Here is a 16,731-nt window from a genome sequence, read left to right on the forward strand (position 1 = left end):
CTCATAAAGCTTCAAGGTAAGTGTGAGGACAGGGCTCTGTCTGACGGCCGGTAAGGGATGTGTGGCTGTCTTCACACATGCCACACATCCTGGCTCCCATAGTCCCTGGCAGCCCTGCCATGAGGCACCAACTTACTCCAGAACAATTTTAATTAGATGTGTCGGTGTTCCCAGTCATTTCCTGGTTCTCAGTTAAAAATTATGCATGCTATTATTGGGAATTGTTAGAATTTAGTTCAGAAGAAATTTGTCTTTTTTCTTACAGCTCTGACCCACTTCAAAGTTGCAGCTCTACGGTAAGAAACTGACTTTTTCTCATTCCTTGCAAGGTATGAGAAATCTTCTGCAGTGGCTTGGGGAGTGCTCAGGGGATCAGAAAATAAACACATTTCAATTTCATGGCTGATCATGCTTCCCTTGAAAAATTCTGAGGGGGATGTTAGAAACTGGTTCTTATGCAGTTATGTCCTCTGTCACATGTGAAAACGCTTTTTCAGAGCCTTCAGGAGTTTCATACATATTTTTGCTATTTGCAACATTGCAGTTTGTCTTTTAAATAATTGAATTACAGCACACAGTACAACATTTTGTGTTATTAATTTATAGAGAAAATGTAAATTCCCTATACTATAGCTTTTACTCAGCAATATATAACATAAAAAACCTTGAGATGCTATCTAAATGGGTTGAACCTTTGCTTTGAAAAGTGACTTAAATCTGAATGTTGTTTCATAATTGTAAAATGGAAATTTTAAAAAGAATGATGTGGAGAATGATTATGAGCATTTTCAGCAAGACAAAGCATTTTAATTGTGTAACTCTAATCACTGTCGTCTGAATGGAAATGTGGAGGTTTGCCCGAGTGTTTTAAGTTTTTCTGGAAATGATAAGTTTATTATCAGTTACAATCATAATTAACAAGATTAATGAAAGTTAAAGTGGCAAAATGTGACTCTTGAAGAAAATTTTGTGCATCTTTTATAATATTAGTAATACAGCAAGAAAATATAGGTAATAACATGTTAAGTCTTTGAGAAATACTAAAAACAGGCGAAAAAGCTGTGTTTGTCAAAATTACGACACAAAAACTAGAGAAATTGGTGAATAATAGAATATATTTTAATAAAACAAAGCTCTCACATTTTTGCTTTCCTTTATTAGGTAGTCTATGAAAATCCGAATTTATGATGAAAAGATTTTCACCACATACAAAATACTTCCTATAACTTTAGCAACAAATTTCTATTGTTATTTTTATTCACAAAGCCAGCTTTAAGCTTATTGGCCATATCTAACCTGTGTTCCAAGAGGTGTGAACGATGTCATAGAAGGAAAAAACGCCCCCTGCCTGCAAGGCACTCATAATCCAACTGGAAGATAAGAACAATAAATGAGAGATGGAGAACTCCTACCATCGTCTTAGCTTTGTGTTCTGCATAAGCCCATAACAGGCAGTTATACAAATGAATATATATAACAAATGAAACTCAGAAAGCAGCTACGATATCCTACAGTAGGTGAGCCAGGTTACAATAGTTCTTTCCAAATACATGATGAAGTGTCTGTCAGCACTGGCTCAGAGAATGGGCACTGACATTTTACCTCTAGCCAAGCCAGGGACATGGTCACACTCAATGCAGGGCTAAGCACTGAACTGGTCCGTGACTAAAGAATGTTTTATGTTTCTTAATTTTAATTTTATTATTTTTTCAATTATAGTTAACATTCAATATTATTCTGAATTAGTTTTAGACAACAAAGTAATTAGAAAATCATGCAATGCTTTATTTTTTTCAATGTAGATCTAATGGTCCACTTTCTGAATTTCTGTAATATCTTTTCTTCTTCCGCCAGGCAGAGTCTTCGACTGGGCTGCCATCAATAACCTGCAGCCATGAGTTCCGACTCCGAGATGGCAGTTTTTGGGGAGGCTGCTCCTTACCTCCGAAAATCTGAAAAGGAGCGAATCGAGGCACAGAACAAGCCCTTTGATGCCAAGTCATCAGTCTTTGTGGTGGATGCTAAGGAATCCTTTGTGAAGGCAACAGTGCAGAGCAGGGAATCGGGGAAGGTCACAGCCAAGACTGAAGCTGGAGCTGTGAGTAATACATCTGGACACTATTAAGCCCTGCCTCATTTTGGGTTAGGTGAGTTGACACTACATTTTTTTAATCTGGCTTCTCTTATTTGACTTGACAGACTGTAACTGTGAAAGATGACCAAGTCTTCCCCATGAACCCTCCCAAATATGACAAGATTGAGGACATGGCCATGATGACCCACCTGCATGAGCCCGCTGTGCTGTACAACCTCAAAGAGCGTTATGCAGCCTGGATGATCTACGTGAGTCCATTCTCATGGCATGCTCATACAGGTAGTTAGTATTTCTGAAAAAGAGTAGATTATTAAGATCCCTATAAACAAATTATATTCCTTTTTCCTTTTTGTTATAGACCTACTCAGGCCTGTTCTGTGTCACCGTCAACCCCTACAAGTGGCTGCCGGTGTACAACCCCGAGGTGGTGGCCGCCTACCGAGGCAAAAAGCGCCAGGAGGCCCCGCCCCACATCTTCTCCATCTCTGACAATGCCTATCAGTTCATGCTGACTGGTGAGTAGCTCAAATGTCTTTCATATGAATTATTTTACCACCTATATAATGACAAAATGTTAAGTTAAAAAGACCTTTAGAAATAATCTAATCCAACCCCCTAGTTGTGCAGAAAAGGTGACTAAAACACAGCAAGGTACATATAGTCAAAGTGGGGACTAAAACTCCGTTCTCCTGATTCCAATTCCATGACTTTACCAGAACATGCTCCTCCTCATCCTTTATGAAGTTTGTTTAGTCTCCCTATTTGGAAAACCAAAATTTATTTTATATATTTAAGTAAGAAGAGTAAGATTAAAAACTGAACTGTATTGTCTGAGTAGAAATAATAAATATGTTCAATCATTTTGGTGCCTAAGTCTTTAGTTGATTTTGAATTAGATATTTTAGAGATACTTTTATTTCTTTTAGCCATCAGAGCTCATTTCAGATAATATCCTCTTTTGAATAAAGTGGTGTATAGAGGGTATAGGCATATATGCAGAAGTTGTTATTTCCCCCTTTAAAAGGATTATATTCTGATTAAATTGCCTCCTTTCACCTGTTCTTTCTTTGACCCAATGTCATACTTTTTGGAAGACTGATTAGAGTTAAGGTTGCAGTCTGTGGCCATGAGACATAGGTGTGTGTGTGTGTGTGTGTGTGTGTGTGTGTGTGTGGCCAGTTGATCGATTTAGAAAGTAAATCTCAACCTTGGCTTGATTAGTACTATTTTAACCTACTAAACTACAGTCCAAAACCTTAGTATGTTGTGCATTTTTCAGTTATATGCATTAATTAGCACTCAGCATGATACTGAAATCTACACATGATAACTAGGGAATGTGTCTGCCTTTGGAAAATACTGCTCTTCATTTTAAGCCAGAAAGACACACTTCCTATGTGGGCTTAAGGAATTTAAGATATGACAACATTTTATTTTTCTCTTCCCCAACTTCAGAGACTTGAGCATAATATGATATATAAGTTTAAAATATGTTAAGAACTCCATTGTATATAATATTTATACTAAATGCCCTAAGTGTTTCCCTATAGAAAGTTTTATTTGTGTAACTAGTATATATGCTGATTGGCCACTGTCTTCTTCCCCCCCAGATCGGGAGAATCAGTCTATCTTAATCACGTATGTATTACTATTCTAAGCCTTATTAGTATTTTATTTTCACTGGAAAAATAAAAACAAAAAGAAGAAATTAGTTAATGTCCACATACTAAAGCAATGGCATAATCAGCCTAAAACTAAATACTGTTTTCACTCTCAGGGTTTAAATTTCATCAGAATGTAAAAAAACAATGCTGCAAGTTACAACATTTGCTAGTCTAGTCTTGAAAGTTCCACAGGACTCACAAGGGAGTAGGAGATATAAAACCCATTCTTGGATATAGCCCAAACCTGGTACAGGGCAGACAGCAACACAGAGCTTTCTGTAGGTTAAGTGGTTTCAGAATGCACTAGTGGTTCATTTTTAAGACGTACTTGAGGAATGTCTATTTCTTCAAAGACCTAACTTGAGCCACGTCTTTGGTTTAAAAGAAATGAAGAACACTGCATTATTTCATAGTTTTTTACTAATTGTTTAATTTCCTACCTAATTGTTGAGTGGCTACATTTTGTAGCTCCCAAGCCCAGGCCTCAGCACCTAGAAGGAATTCTGGCATATCTGAAGCACTGAAGAAATGTGTGTTACATGAATTTCCCTATGTCTTGTCAGTGATAAGCAACAGAAGTACAGAGCTATGTGTAGGCTGAAGAAAAAGATCTAGGAGACTCTGACATAGACACATAAAAATGGATGCATAGGTAGTAGGTACTGATTGTGGAAGTAGTTTCATTTGTCACATGACTTAATTTCTCACATATGTTTGGTCCGGTTCGACAGTGGAGAATCTGGTGCAGGAAAGACTGTGAACACCAAGCGTGTCATCCAGTACTTTGCAACAATTGCAGTTACTGGGGAGAAGAAGAAGGAGGAAGCTACTTCTGGCAAAATGCAGGTGAGTCTGAGAGCCAGAGTCAGAACCAAGACTGCCGGGACTCTTGGAAAGTCCAGAGCCTCAGATGTAAGCACTGCTCTTATCTTTGCAGGGGACTCTGGAAGATCAAATCATCAGTGCCAACCCCCTACTGGAGGCCTTTGGCAATGCCAAGACTGTGAGGAATGACAACTCTTCTCGCTTTGTAAGTCTCTTGGTCACAGAAGGGTTTTCTCAGCCCAATATGCCAGAGAAAGCATGTCTGAGTTATTATTTCAGTCTCCTCTTTCTTGTGTGCTCCCAGCTTTGTACATAACACCATTTTTTTTCACTTGCAAGGGTAAATTCATCAGGATCCACTTTGGTACCACAGGGAAGCTGGCTTCTGCTGATATTGAAACATGTGAGTAACAGGACTGCCTAGATGGAATCCAAAGATGACAAATGATGGTTTGGAGGAACATCTTGCAGCTCCCGCTGAGCCTGGAGCCTGTGAAACACCAGTCTGCTGCCAAACGTGCCCACGGTTAATGCCAATCTTACCCAGAGTCCACAGTGTGCTTTATCCATGTCAGTCACGAGCTAATGAATCTGTAGCAACTGCCAGGAGCTGCTGGGCTTGTCAGAATTATTCCAGCCTCAGAAGTAATGTCAAGTTTTTCTAAGAAAAAAAACTAACACTAGGGTTAAATGAGTTGCCTCTGGGTTGAGTATGTGCAATTACTTCTTAGTCAGAGCCTTGATAAATTTTGCTTTTTGTATTCCCTGTATTATAAAGTGAGAAGAGATCCTGGGGACAGAGAGCTTATCAAGAGGCAATTATATGTCATACATTAAGGGTCTTCTGTATGAGAAATGAATATGCTTTGGGCCAGCATGCTTTAGCTTCTTTTTGGAGATGGAAAAGCAACTGCCATTGTAGAGATGTAATGTGTGGTACCTCATGGTAACATTCAGCTGAAATCTCAGGGGACCAATGAAATTTAGGTAATGACTCCAAGTGCCAAAACCACTCCAGAAACTTTACAATTTCCCTATAATCCACTGTCTACTTTGCATTGCAGACCTTCTGGAGAAGTCTAGAGTTACTTTCCAGCTAAAGGCAGAAAGAAGTTACCATATTTTTTATCAGATCATGTCAAACAAGAAGCCAGAGCTAATTGGTAAGAAAGAACCTAAATTTATAAGCTAGGGGTTGTTTTATTAATATATTCCAATATAAAATGTATCCCCTGAATTCTGTGTACTCAGAAATGCTCCTGATCACCACCAACCCATATGACTATGCTTTCGTCAGTCAAGGGGAGATCACAGTCCCCAGCATTGATGACCAAGAAGAGCTAATGGCTACAGATGTAAGTTACACACACACACACACACACACACACACTCTCTTATTTTAAAAATCCATTATATTTGGGAATGACAATAGCAATCTGCCATAGGTGTGTGGTTAAGGAGATAGGATACATTCTCCTAAATAAATTAGTGTCTTCTGTCCTAACTGTTTTACTTCTCTTTTGTCCTGGCAGAGTGCCATTGATATCCTGGGCTTCACTTCTGATGAAAGAGTGTCCATCTATAAGCTCACAGGGGCAGTAATGCATTATGGGAACATGAAATTCAAGCAAAAGCAGCGTGAGGAGCAAGCTGAGCCAGATGGCACTGAAGGTACCAAATGAAGCTCCATCTGTGTTTAATAAGAGAATCTAGGCAAGAAAAAAAAAAGCCCATTCCAAACTCATGTCTCCTTTAGAATGAAGCTTCTGATGAACATGCACAAGGTCACCCCCACACAGACTCTCTGTAAAGTGATTCACTACTTAGCCTGCCCCTGTGAAATGTGGGGTGGACTGTAGGTCATGTTGGGTACCTGAACTGTGTTTCTACAGTTGCTGACAAGGCAGCCTACCTCCAGGGTCTGAACTCTGCTGACCTGCTCAAAGCCCTCTGCTATCCCAGGGTCAAAGTCGGTAATGAGTACGTCACCAAAGGCCAGACTGTACAACAGGTAAATGCATGAGTCCAGTGAATGACACACACCCTAAACCTCAGAACATGTCTTTTAGAATACCAACCATTATTTCTATGCCCATGAAGGTGTACAACTCAGTGGGTGCTCTGGCCAAAGCTGTCTATGAGAAGATGTTCCTGTGGATGGTCACCCGCATCAACCAGCAGCTGGACACGAAGCAGCCCAGGCAGTACTTCATTGGAGTCTTGGACATTGCTGGCTTTGAAATCTTTGATGTGAGTTAACAGAAATTTTGTAGCAGTAAATTAAAAATCATGCTGCTACAATCAATATTAGAAAAGGTCTATGAAAAAATAGCTGTCCTCTAAACTAAACAGATATGTGAAAGAAGACCAGAAGCCCATAAAAGAGCAGGAACTTTGGAATGATACACATGGGGACTCAAACTCCACCTCTGTCAATTCCTGCTTATGTAAGCTTGGATACTGGTGAATGGTATCTGACCATTCATGAGGCTAATTCAACTACAACCTATAAGTATTCCTAGCATTCCAAATAACACACTTACTTCTGGACTATTCTGCCAGTTAAACGAGTTCTGTATTTAAAACCCCAAGCACAAACCCCAAGAATATAGTACTCAGTAAATGATAAAGAAGGCGATGACGGTGACAAAGATGACAGTGGGGGAAACAATGACAAATTCAAAGGAAGACTTCAAGATTCCTATCTGCTCTGAAATATCCAGGTATAGAGGATGGATGTGACATCATAAAGTAACTCAGATTCATCTGCCTGAGAAGGAATACCTGCTATACAGCTTAGGAAACAGTGTACCAAAGCCCTCTACCTCACTGATGTGTCTGATCCCCAAGTTGCATTTCTACACCTTCTCCTATGAGTTAATTGAGAGACACTGGAGGGATCTTTCTGAATTTTAGGGGCAAGGGCAACTCCAGAAAGTCCCAAGCCCACATGGGAAGAAAGGAATAATTTGGCACCAAGTAGGAAGAAGAGCAATTCACTCTTTTTTCAAATAAGAAACCTGAGAACAATGCATACTTGCAATGTCTTTTGAGGTTTTTTAAAGCAGATTTATTGAGATATAATTTACATACCATAAAATTTGCCTATTTGACTCAATGGTTTTAAATGTATTTATAGATATGTGCAATCATCACGACAATCAATTTTAGAACATTTTCATCTCCCCAACAAGAAACCCATTCCCCATTAAGTCATTCCTCACTTCCCTGTCCCCCAGCCCTTGATAAACACTAATCTTTCTGTCTCTATGGATTCACCTCTTCTGGACATTTCATAGGAATGGAACCATACAATACACGGTCCTGTATGACTGGCTTCTTTCACTTAGTGTAGTGTTTGCAAGGTTCATCTGTGTGGTAAAATGTCTTTGACTTCTGTGTATGGTGACACTGTTCCTAAAAACGAGGATTCACAATAGTTTTTAGATCTAGGCATCCTGAATAGTAAAGCAGAGCAGATCTTGAGTTCTAATACTGAGTAAAAAGACTGGCTCTGCTGTGAAAGCACTGGAGCCCCTGCCATACCCCTTACTAGCAGGATCCTGCTACCCTTTCTAATAGTGTTTCCTCCTCCATGAAACAGGGAAATAGTACCACCTTAAACAGGAGGCTGTGAGGATTACATGCAGTAATTTATACAAGCACTTACCACAGTGTCTAGCACATAGTAAATGTTCAACAAATGTTAGTTGTTGAATTTTTATTCTTATTATTAATAGTAACATATAGACCACAGTGGCTCACATGTATCACCCTAGCTAGTTATACAACATAATCATAAAGAGATAAATTACTAAGAAATCCCTAACTAATGAAAATAGATATTGTGAAAACCAAATAATTGTTTTATTACATAGGGAAGCATCATTCAGACTCTGTTTATTCCTCTTTAGGGAACCTTCCAACAAGGGTGGTGACACATTCTAGCCTACAGCAGCAAAACAGGCAGGAAGGAGATGGGGGCTTGCCAGAGGCGAGGTGAAGCCACGCCATTCCAAGAGGCCAGTTAGACTAGCCAACTAAGAAAAACCCCTATCAAATAGAAGGTTTTATTATAAGATGAATGTTAATTTGTATTTTCCATTTATTTAGTTCAACAGCCTGGAGCAGCTGTGCATCAACTTCACCAACGAGAAACTGCAACAGTTTTTCAACCACCACATGTTTGTGCTGGAGCAGGAGGAGTACAAGAAGGAAGGCATTGAGTGGGAGTTCATTGACTTCGGGATGGACCTGGCTGCCTGCATTGAGCTCATTGAGAAGGTAAAGAAGTCATTGCACTCCCCAGGGATGGCTGCTCTTTAGTTGGGACCATCACCTCTTTCCTCTCTTTCCTGCTAATACATTGCTGCCCTTCACCACTCACTGCCAGGCTGTGAACCCTCAGAGAGTCAGGACCCCTCATGTACAAAGCCTAAGGGTCTAGAAAGCACCCAGAACCTGTTCAGACATGTAGAGAGGTGCATGAGTGGTTAAGATCCCAGGGTTCAGTTATCCCCAAGAATGTGATGGGGAGCCCAGCAGGGACTGTGGCATGTCATACCTCTCTGGCTTGTCCAAAGACCCATGGAGGAGGGACTGTGGAGCAGTGGGGCCCTTGGAATGTTACTCTGAAAACAGTAAATGACATTAACTTTACAAAAAGGAATTCCATAGTGTTTTGAGTACTGGTCATGTTGGAAGGAAGTGACTACTAAGAAATCGAGATATGATCATTTAAAATATTACTTATATTAATTTATGTCCATGTACCTAACTACATTTTTTGTAAACTGTAGCTAAAAGCGAGCTACATTTATATACACACAATTTCATTCCATGTACTTTGTTCAACAAATATTAATTAAGCACCTACTATATGTCTAGCATTATTCTGTCATTGCACCAAATAGGCCAAGAGCTTTGTTCTCTCAGCACTTACAGTCCAGTGCTCCTAGTAACAGAGTGACAGCACCAAAGGGGTCATCTTTGGCTCCTGCAGACAACAGAGTCATTGGAATATACTAGCATCAAATACTGAGGTATAGCCTGTTATGCTCCCTCTAGCCTATGGGCATCTTCTCCATCCTGGAAGAAGAGTGCATGTTCCCCAAGGCCACAGACACCTCCTTCAAGAACAAGCTGTATGAACAGCACCTGGGCAAGTCCAACAACTTCCAGAAGCCCAAGCCTGCCAAAGGCAAAGTTGAGGCCCACTTCTCGCTGGTGCATTATGCGGGCACCGTGGACTACAACATTGCTGGCTGGCTTGACAAGAACAAGGACCCCCTGAACGAGACGGTGGTCGGGCTGTACCAAAAGTCATCACTGAAAACTTTAGCTTACCTCTTCTCTGGGGCAGCAGCAGCTGCTGAAGCAGGTAATTTTCAATAGAATTAATCTTTTACTGAATGTTTAAAACCTAAACTGAGAAAGCCTACACTATGACTTCTTGTGCTTTCTCTGTCCTCCTCAGAGGCTGGTGGTGGAAAGAAAGGTGGCAAGAAGAAGGGTTCTTCCTTCCAGACTGTGTCTGCTCTCTTCAGGGTACAAATTTCATTTTCTCTAATTAGATGCAGGAAATTAAATTTTTCTTTATTGCGTGGGGAAGGGGAAGTAATGCTGCAAGGTTCTAGAACTAGGTATGACTCAAGGAGAGAGATAGGTCAGTAGGTAGTGGTAGAACTGAGTCTCAGGAAGGTTTGTTGCAGTTTGGAAGAGATACTCAGCATAAGGTAGGAAACACAGGTCTCAGGAGGGATGAGAGTGAATGGCAGAAATCAGTATGAGATGGTGAAATTCAATTCATAGGCCAGGAGATTAGGTCATTTGACACTTAAAAGTTTCTACTGTGATAGATTTACTTGAGATGTTGGGAACCTCCAAATGATGTTAAGTGCTTAGGTATATATTGGTATAGAACTGAAATGAGTAGGTTTCAAAGACTGAGTATAGAATAATAATAAGGACCGGAAGCTGACCTAAATATGATAAGAAATAGTCCTTTAAGGAAAATTTATTTTTGGCAATCCAATCTGTAAAAAACTGAAGCTCCAGTTATTCTGAAAAGCCAGGATTTCCTTGGAAAACATCTCACACTTGGTAACATAACTGTCAGTTTTCTGCCAGTCCCGAGAATAAGGCATTATAAGGCCACTTTCTATGGAACCAGAAAGAGGACACAGCTGTCTAACTATGATAAGGAATAAGCTTGTGATAGGGAAGCGAATACAATGGCAAGTCAGGTAAGGAAAGAAATGGAGCCCTGGCTGGTGTGGCTCAGTTGGTTGGACCATCATCCCATACACGAAAGGGCTGGGGGTTTGATTTTCAGTCAGGGCACATAACTGGGTTGCAGGTTTGATCCCTGGTTGAGGGGTATATGGGAGGCAACCAATCGATGTTTCTCTCTCATATTGTTGTTTCTCTTTCTCCCTCTCTCTAAAATCAATAAATACATTTTTAAAAAGTTTTTAAAAAGAAAGAAATGGAGATTTTGAGAAAGACATTGAATTATTTGTAAAACCAGACCACATATCTAGGCAAAACAATGTGGGTAGATTATTTCCATATGAGTATATTATTAAATTTACAACATATGCTATCCCATTCAACAGCAGTGAACAACACTTCAACATCTAGTAGAAGAAAAAAAATATATATATATCACAAAAATAGGAAATAGAAGATCATTTTAAGAATGTGGAAATTGCAGAGCTAACTTTTTACAAATTCAAATCTGGATGGGTACTGGAAGTATCAGGGGGAATGCTTTGTAAAGTATATGATTGTCTAACCATTAATCTGTATACCTGAAAATAACACAAAATAATATTGAATATAAACAGTAATTGACCAATTAAAAATTAATAATTAAAAACTTAAATCAATGTCATGGATCACAATGATTATGCTTCTATATATGAATGCATGAAATAGTATACTTTTAAAGACAAATATTCATATGGTTCCACAGGAAAATCTGAATAAGCTGATGACCAACCTGAGGAGCACTCACCCTCACTTTGTACGGTGCATCATCCCCAATGAAACCAAAACACCTGGTAAGACAATTCTGATATCCAGACAAGCTCCAGTGTGTTTGCTTTAGATCATGAAATTAGACATGCATATTCTTCCTTTTAGGGGCCATGGAGCATGAACTTGTCCTGCACCAGCTGAGGTGTAATGGCGTGCTGGAAGGCATCAGAATCTGCAGGAAAGGATTCCCAAGCAGAATCCTTTATGCAGACTTCAAACAGAGGTCAGGCTTTTTCACTACAAATTATTTTAAGAGATTCTTCTTATCTACTTTAAATTTTCAATAGAAAAATATTTGTATCTTCTATTAAAATTGAAGAGAAACAGATTTAACTGACACTGTATTGACATACCAAGTTTGACACCCTTTGAATATATGGAGAATAAAATGGTAGATATGATTTCTTATGTTTGTTAGACTACCCAACAACTATGTTGTTTCTATAGTAAGGCAGGGAGACTTCTTGTTTATGATACCAGCTATATCATTTCTTTGTTAAACAGATACAAGGTATTAAATGCAAGTGCTATCCCTGAAGGACAATTCATTGACAGTAAGAAGGCTTCTGAGAAGCTCCTTGGGTCCATTGATGTTGACCACACCCAGTATAAATTTGGCCACACCAAGGTAATAGTCTCTAAAGTCTACCTGATGTTATTTCTGTCCCTTTGAAGTTGATGTAAAGTTCCTAATCTACAACTCTCCCCATGCACAGGTCTTTTTCAAGGCTGGTCTTCTGGGGCTCCTAGAGGAGATGCGAGATGACAAGCTGGCCCAGCTGATTACCCGAACCCAGGCCAGGTGCAGAGGGTTCTTGGCAAGAGTGGAGTACCAGAAGATGGTGGAGAGAAGGTATTAATAGGAATAATTTACTAAACCCCATTAGCCATGGCTTTAAATTCTGATTTCTGTTATAATCGGACTTCGAAAATTTCTTTTCTTGTCACAGAGAGTCCATCTTCTGCATCCAGTACAATGTCCGTGCTTTCATGAATGTGAAGCACTGGCCCTGGATGAAGCTGTATTTCAAGATCAAGCCCCTCCTCAAGAGTGCAGAGACAGAGAAGGAGATGGCCAACATGAAAGAAGAATTTGAGAAGACCAAAGAAAATCTGGCAAAGGCTGAGGCCAAAAGGAAAGAACTAGAAGAAAAAATGGTTGTTCTGATGCAAGAGAAAAATGACCTACAACTCCAGGTTCAAGCTGTGAGTGTCAGAACCCATTTCTTGTCATCTGATGCTAAAATTTTATTTAAGCAATTCTAGGGGAGAGTCTAGATTCCACCTAACTGATGGACTTACTATCAATCTTTCTTGATTCACAACTCCTGAGAATGTGCTATAAAATTTCATATGCAATATTACTGAAAAGAACTGTGATAGGATCCCTTGCTGTTGAGAAGGGAAACACAAGTGTTTTTCCTTTCCAACTATTGTTTCTCCTGGCAAAATATAGGCAGGGGAAGGTGATCTCTGCTGCCTAAGATTCTCCCTACTAAAAATGCAAAAAGGAGCAGTGAAAAAAGAACAATATTGACAGTGGAGAAGGAAGAGACTTTGTGATGCAAATGCATCAACTTATAACAAATATTCAGAAATTTTATATCTATGCCCTCCTGGCCTGGATGTCCTCTGAAATCTCTTTAGAAACACTCTAGTACCTAAAAGAATAGGATCATTGCAAGGAAAATGACAACACTATCTATAAGTACTATCATTTTTTTATGCAAAGCATGACAGTTAGTGTTGATATTCTTGTTCTAATGTCCCAATAAATATTCAGAGACTTGGGAAGAAATACTTGATCAAATGTCACAGCCTAACCCATTTCTGTGACCCAAATGACATGAGAATTTGAGTTGCTACCATTGAAATCAACAACTGAAACATTAAAGGTTATCCTTTAGTTAGTTTTTTGTTTGTTTGTTTGTTTGTTTGTTTGTTTGTTTTGTAAATTCAGAAGGGAATCTATATTGGAACTATAGGTTTTAGACACATAACTAAAAAATTTAAAGGAAGATGAATCTAACCTAGGCTGGCCTTGTGACTTTCCTCATAGTTTACATACATCAAGGTTTCCTAAATTAAATTGAGGAGAGGTTCATCATAGCTTCAAAAATCAAAGGATAATTATAGGGGGTACCCATGCTGTATCCAAGCATACTCTTCTCCTTTGAATATAGAATGACCTCTTTTCAACATTATTGTCAACTATCCATTTAATAAATATTTGTTGAAGTTCTAGATATAAGGTATACAACTCTGAGGAAGAGATATGGCCTCTGCTCTCATAAAGATTATAGTCCAACTCTTGTCTCTTCTCACAAGAAGCATGCTTACTTCTTTTCTAAGAACCAACTTTAACTTGTTTAGTTCCCTTTAGTTCTTCCAGGTGCTTCCTTTAGTTCTCAGCTACACTGTCACTGTAGGGAATGTCTTCCCTTTAAGTCACTTTTCTGATATTATCACTCCCTCCTGGCAACCTGATAAATACATAACAATTATGTTTGTTTTTCATACACTAAATTTTCCTGGAAATAAATATTAAATACAACTGACTGACCTAATTCAGGAAAAATGGTGAGGGGATGTGATTGGAGTGACCTTCCTTGTTCTGCTCTTTTCTCAAACTCCTTCAGCTTAACATTTTTAATATGCCAAAGTGCCATATTTTGAGAGTGTACCCTGAACCCCATCACTCAAATATAATTGTGTCATAATTTCACCAGGAACCACGACTTAAACTCCTTTATTTTATCTTCAATGTCATAAGTGTCCAATATATATTTCCTAAATGATGGAAAGCTAATAAAATTAACCTAAGGCTTTAAAACACTATTTAATCTTTTGGTTTCAGAATATTAATGACATCGGAAAATATCTGGAGAACTAAAATATAAATGTGTCTATTGTTCTTTCTCAGGAAGCAGATAGCTTGGCTGATGCAGAGGAAAGATGTGACCAGCTAATCAAAGCAAAAATCCAGCTGGAGGCCAAAATCAAAGAGGTGACTGAGAGAGCTGAGGATGAGGAAGAGATCAATGCTGAGCTGACAGCCAAGAAGAGAAAACTGGAGGATGAATGTTCAGAGCTGAAGAAAGACATTGATGACCTTGAGCTGACACTGGCCAAGGTTGAAAAGGAGAAACATGCCACAGAGAACAAGGTATGAAACATATATAAGAAAAGTTTATGTTATTATTATTAAATAAAACTGAATCCACCAAAATACAGCATGTAATACAAAGTGTTTTTACTTCCTAAGGTGAAAAATCTCACAGAGGAGATGGCAGGCCTGGATGAAACCATAGCTAAGCTGACCAAGGAGAAGAAGGCCCTCCAGGAGGCCCATCAGCAGACCCTGGATGACCTGCAGGCAGAAGAGGACAAAGTCAACACCCTGACCAAAGCCAAAATCAAGCTAGAGCAGCAAGTGGATGATGTAAGCCCAACATTGTGTAAAAAAATATTTTTTAGATAATTTAACAAACTAAGTAGCATGAGTTGCCTTTCTTATGATGAAATGAGTATTTTCAAGAGCTTCCAATGAATAAATGGTATAGGATATTATTCCTGCTATAAGAACTAAGATGGATATATAAGTCCAAAAAATCAATAAAGAAAGTTAGTGGTAATGGGTAAAATGGGTAAAAAGAATTAGAGGGAAGAATGGAAGGGAAAGCTGTGCAACAAAATGGGTCTTTTGCTGGGCTTGAAAGAAGAGAGGCTATGGGAAGATATAGAAGAAAGAGGGTTCTCTAAGTGGGAAGTGTAACACGAGCAAAGAGGCAATAATGATCCATAAGGTTTCCTCTCACAGGGACTAAGGGGATTTCAAATAAAAAATGTAGAAAATAAATTTGGCTTGAAACATGTCCTGATATTGAGTAGGAACCCACTGTGAATGTCTGAGTAAGGGAAGACTTGACAAAGGTCACAGTTTAGGAATATTGCTATGGTGTTCATCCCATGTGGTAAAGCATTGGTCACAATCAATTCCACTAGGGAGACAGAAAAGACATGATGCCTCCCTAGTAGTTTACTGTAAAAATATGGTAATAAGGTACATTTCAACTTTAAATGATTAATTTTTGGACTACATAAATAGTAACTAAAATGAAATAGATTGGACAAATTTGTCAAGTTCAAAGAAAAATCAAAATAATTTGTTGATTACATATGAGTTTAATGTTTACAAGTTCAACCTGGGACAAAAGGTGGTAACATGCCAGGAACTGTACTCACGGATCATTACCTTTTAGCTTGAAGGGTCTCTGGAACAAGAAAAGAAAATCCGGATGGATCTAGAAAGAGCAAAGAGAAAACTGGAGGGAGACCTAAAATTGGCTCAAGAATCTACAATGGATGTGGAAAATGACAAACAGCAACTTGATGAAAAGCTGAAAAAGTAAGCAACATGGACAAAAGTATCATGGGGAAATTACTATTAATATTTCTATGCCTTACATAAAGTGTTTTTCTAACAGGAAAGAGTTTGAAATGAGTAATCTGCAGAGCAAGATTGAAGATGAACAGGCCCTTGGGATGCAGCTGCAGAAGAAGATCAAGGAGTTACAGGTAAGTCATAAATTACACCTTTTCTAAGCACTTAGGAATCAAAACTGCCATGAATTCACATTAATGTTGGTGTGTCACTCCCAGGCCCGAATTGAGGAGCTGGAGGAGGAAATTGAGGCAGAGCGGGCCTCTAGAGCCAAAGCAGAGAAGCAGCGCTCTGACCTCTCCCGGGAACTGGAGGAGATCAGTGAGCGGCTGGAAGAGGCTGGGGGGGCCACTTCGGCCCAGATTGAGATGAACAAGAAGAGGGAGGCTGAGTTCCAGAAAATGCGCAGGGACCTGGAGGAGGCCACCCTGCAGCATGAAGCCACAGCGGCCACCCTGAGGAAGAAGCATGCAGACAGCGTGGCTGAACTTGGGGAGCAGATAGACAACCTGCAGAGAGTCAAGCAGAAGCTGGAGAAGGAGAAGAGTGAGATGAAGATGGAGATTGATGACCTTAGCAGCAACATGGAGACTGTCACCAAAGCCAAGGTACAGTCACAGTTTCTATAACACAGGTGTGAGTGAGCCATTCAAGAATCATTA

The 16,731-nt window shown here is 39.3% G+C and overlaps 1 protein-coding gene across 2 annotated transcripts in view; it reads left to right on the top strand.

Moving 5' to 3' along the window:
* MYH1 (myosin heavy chain 1) overlaps nt 1-16,731 on the top strand; it is a 24,804-nt gene continuing 8,073 nt past the window's right edge. Inside the window, exons 1-27 of one of the 2 annotated variants that reach the window (XM_036032986.1) lie at nt 1-16; nt 266-296; nt 1,855-2,098; nt 2,200-2,343; nt 2,454-2,610; nt 3,706-3,733; nt 4,491-4,605; nt 4,697-4,789; nt 4,924-4,987; nt 5,649-5,747; nt 5,836-5,939; nt 6,117-6,255; nt 6,477-6,595; nt 6,685-6,834; nt 8,698-8,868; nt 9,652-9,964; nt 10,061-10,131; nt 11,561-11,648; nt 11,731-11,848; nt 12,130-12,253; nt 12,342-12,478; nt 12,576-12,831; nt 14,549-14,791; nt 14,891-15,067; nt 15,888-16,033; nt 16,113-16,203; nt 16,288-16,677. In XM_036032986.1, coding sequence (XP_035888879.1) covers nt 1,895-2,098; nt 2,200-2,343; nt 2,454-2,610; nt 3,706-3,733; nt 4,491-4,605; nt 4,697-4,789; nt 4,924-4,987; nt 5,649-5,747; nt 5,836-5,939; nt 6,117-6,255; nt 6,477-6,595; nt 6,685-6,834; nt 8,698-8,868; nt 9,652-9,964; nt 10,061-10,131; nt 11,561-11,648; nt 11,731-11,848; nt 12,130-12,253; nt 12,342-12,478; nt 12,576-12,831; nt 14,549-14,791; nt 14,891-15,067; nt 15,888-16,033; nt 16,113-16,203; nt 16,288-16,677 — 3,741 coding nt within the window. In that variant the 5' untranslated portion in view covers nt 1-16; nt 266-296; nt 1,855-1,894. Of the gene's footprint in view, nt 17-265; nt 297-1,854; nt 2,099-2,199; nt 2,344-2,453; nt 2,611-3,705; nt 3,734-4,490; nt 4,606-4,696; nt 4,790-4,923; nt 4,988-5,648; nt 5,748-5,835; nt 5,940-6,116; nt 6,256-6,476; nt 6,596-6,684; nt 6,835-8,697; nt 8,869-9,651; nt 9,965-10,060; nt 10,132-11,560; nt 11,649-11,730; nt 11,849-12,129; nt 12,254-12,341; nt 12,479-12,575; nt 12,832-14,548; nt 14,792-14,890; nt 15,068-15,887; nt 16,034-16,112; nt 16,204-16,287; nt 16,678-16,731 lie in introns of those variants that run through there. The other variant, XM_028534510.2, reaches the window with a different exon arrangement.

Source organism: Phyllostomus discolor, chromosome 8 (assembly GCF_004126475.2).
Source record: "Phyllostomus discolor isolate MPI-MPIP mPhyDis1 chromosome 8, mPhyDis1.pri.v3, whole genome shotgun sequence".
NCBI classification, from domain to species: Eukaryota; Metazoa; Chordata; class Mammalia; order Chiroptera; family Phyllostomidae; genus Phyllostomus; species Phyllostomus discolor.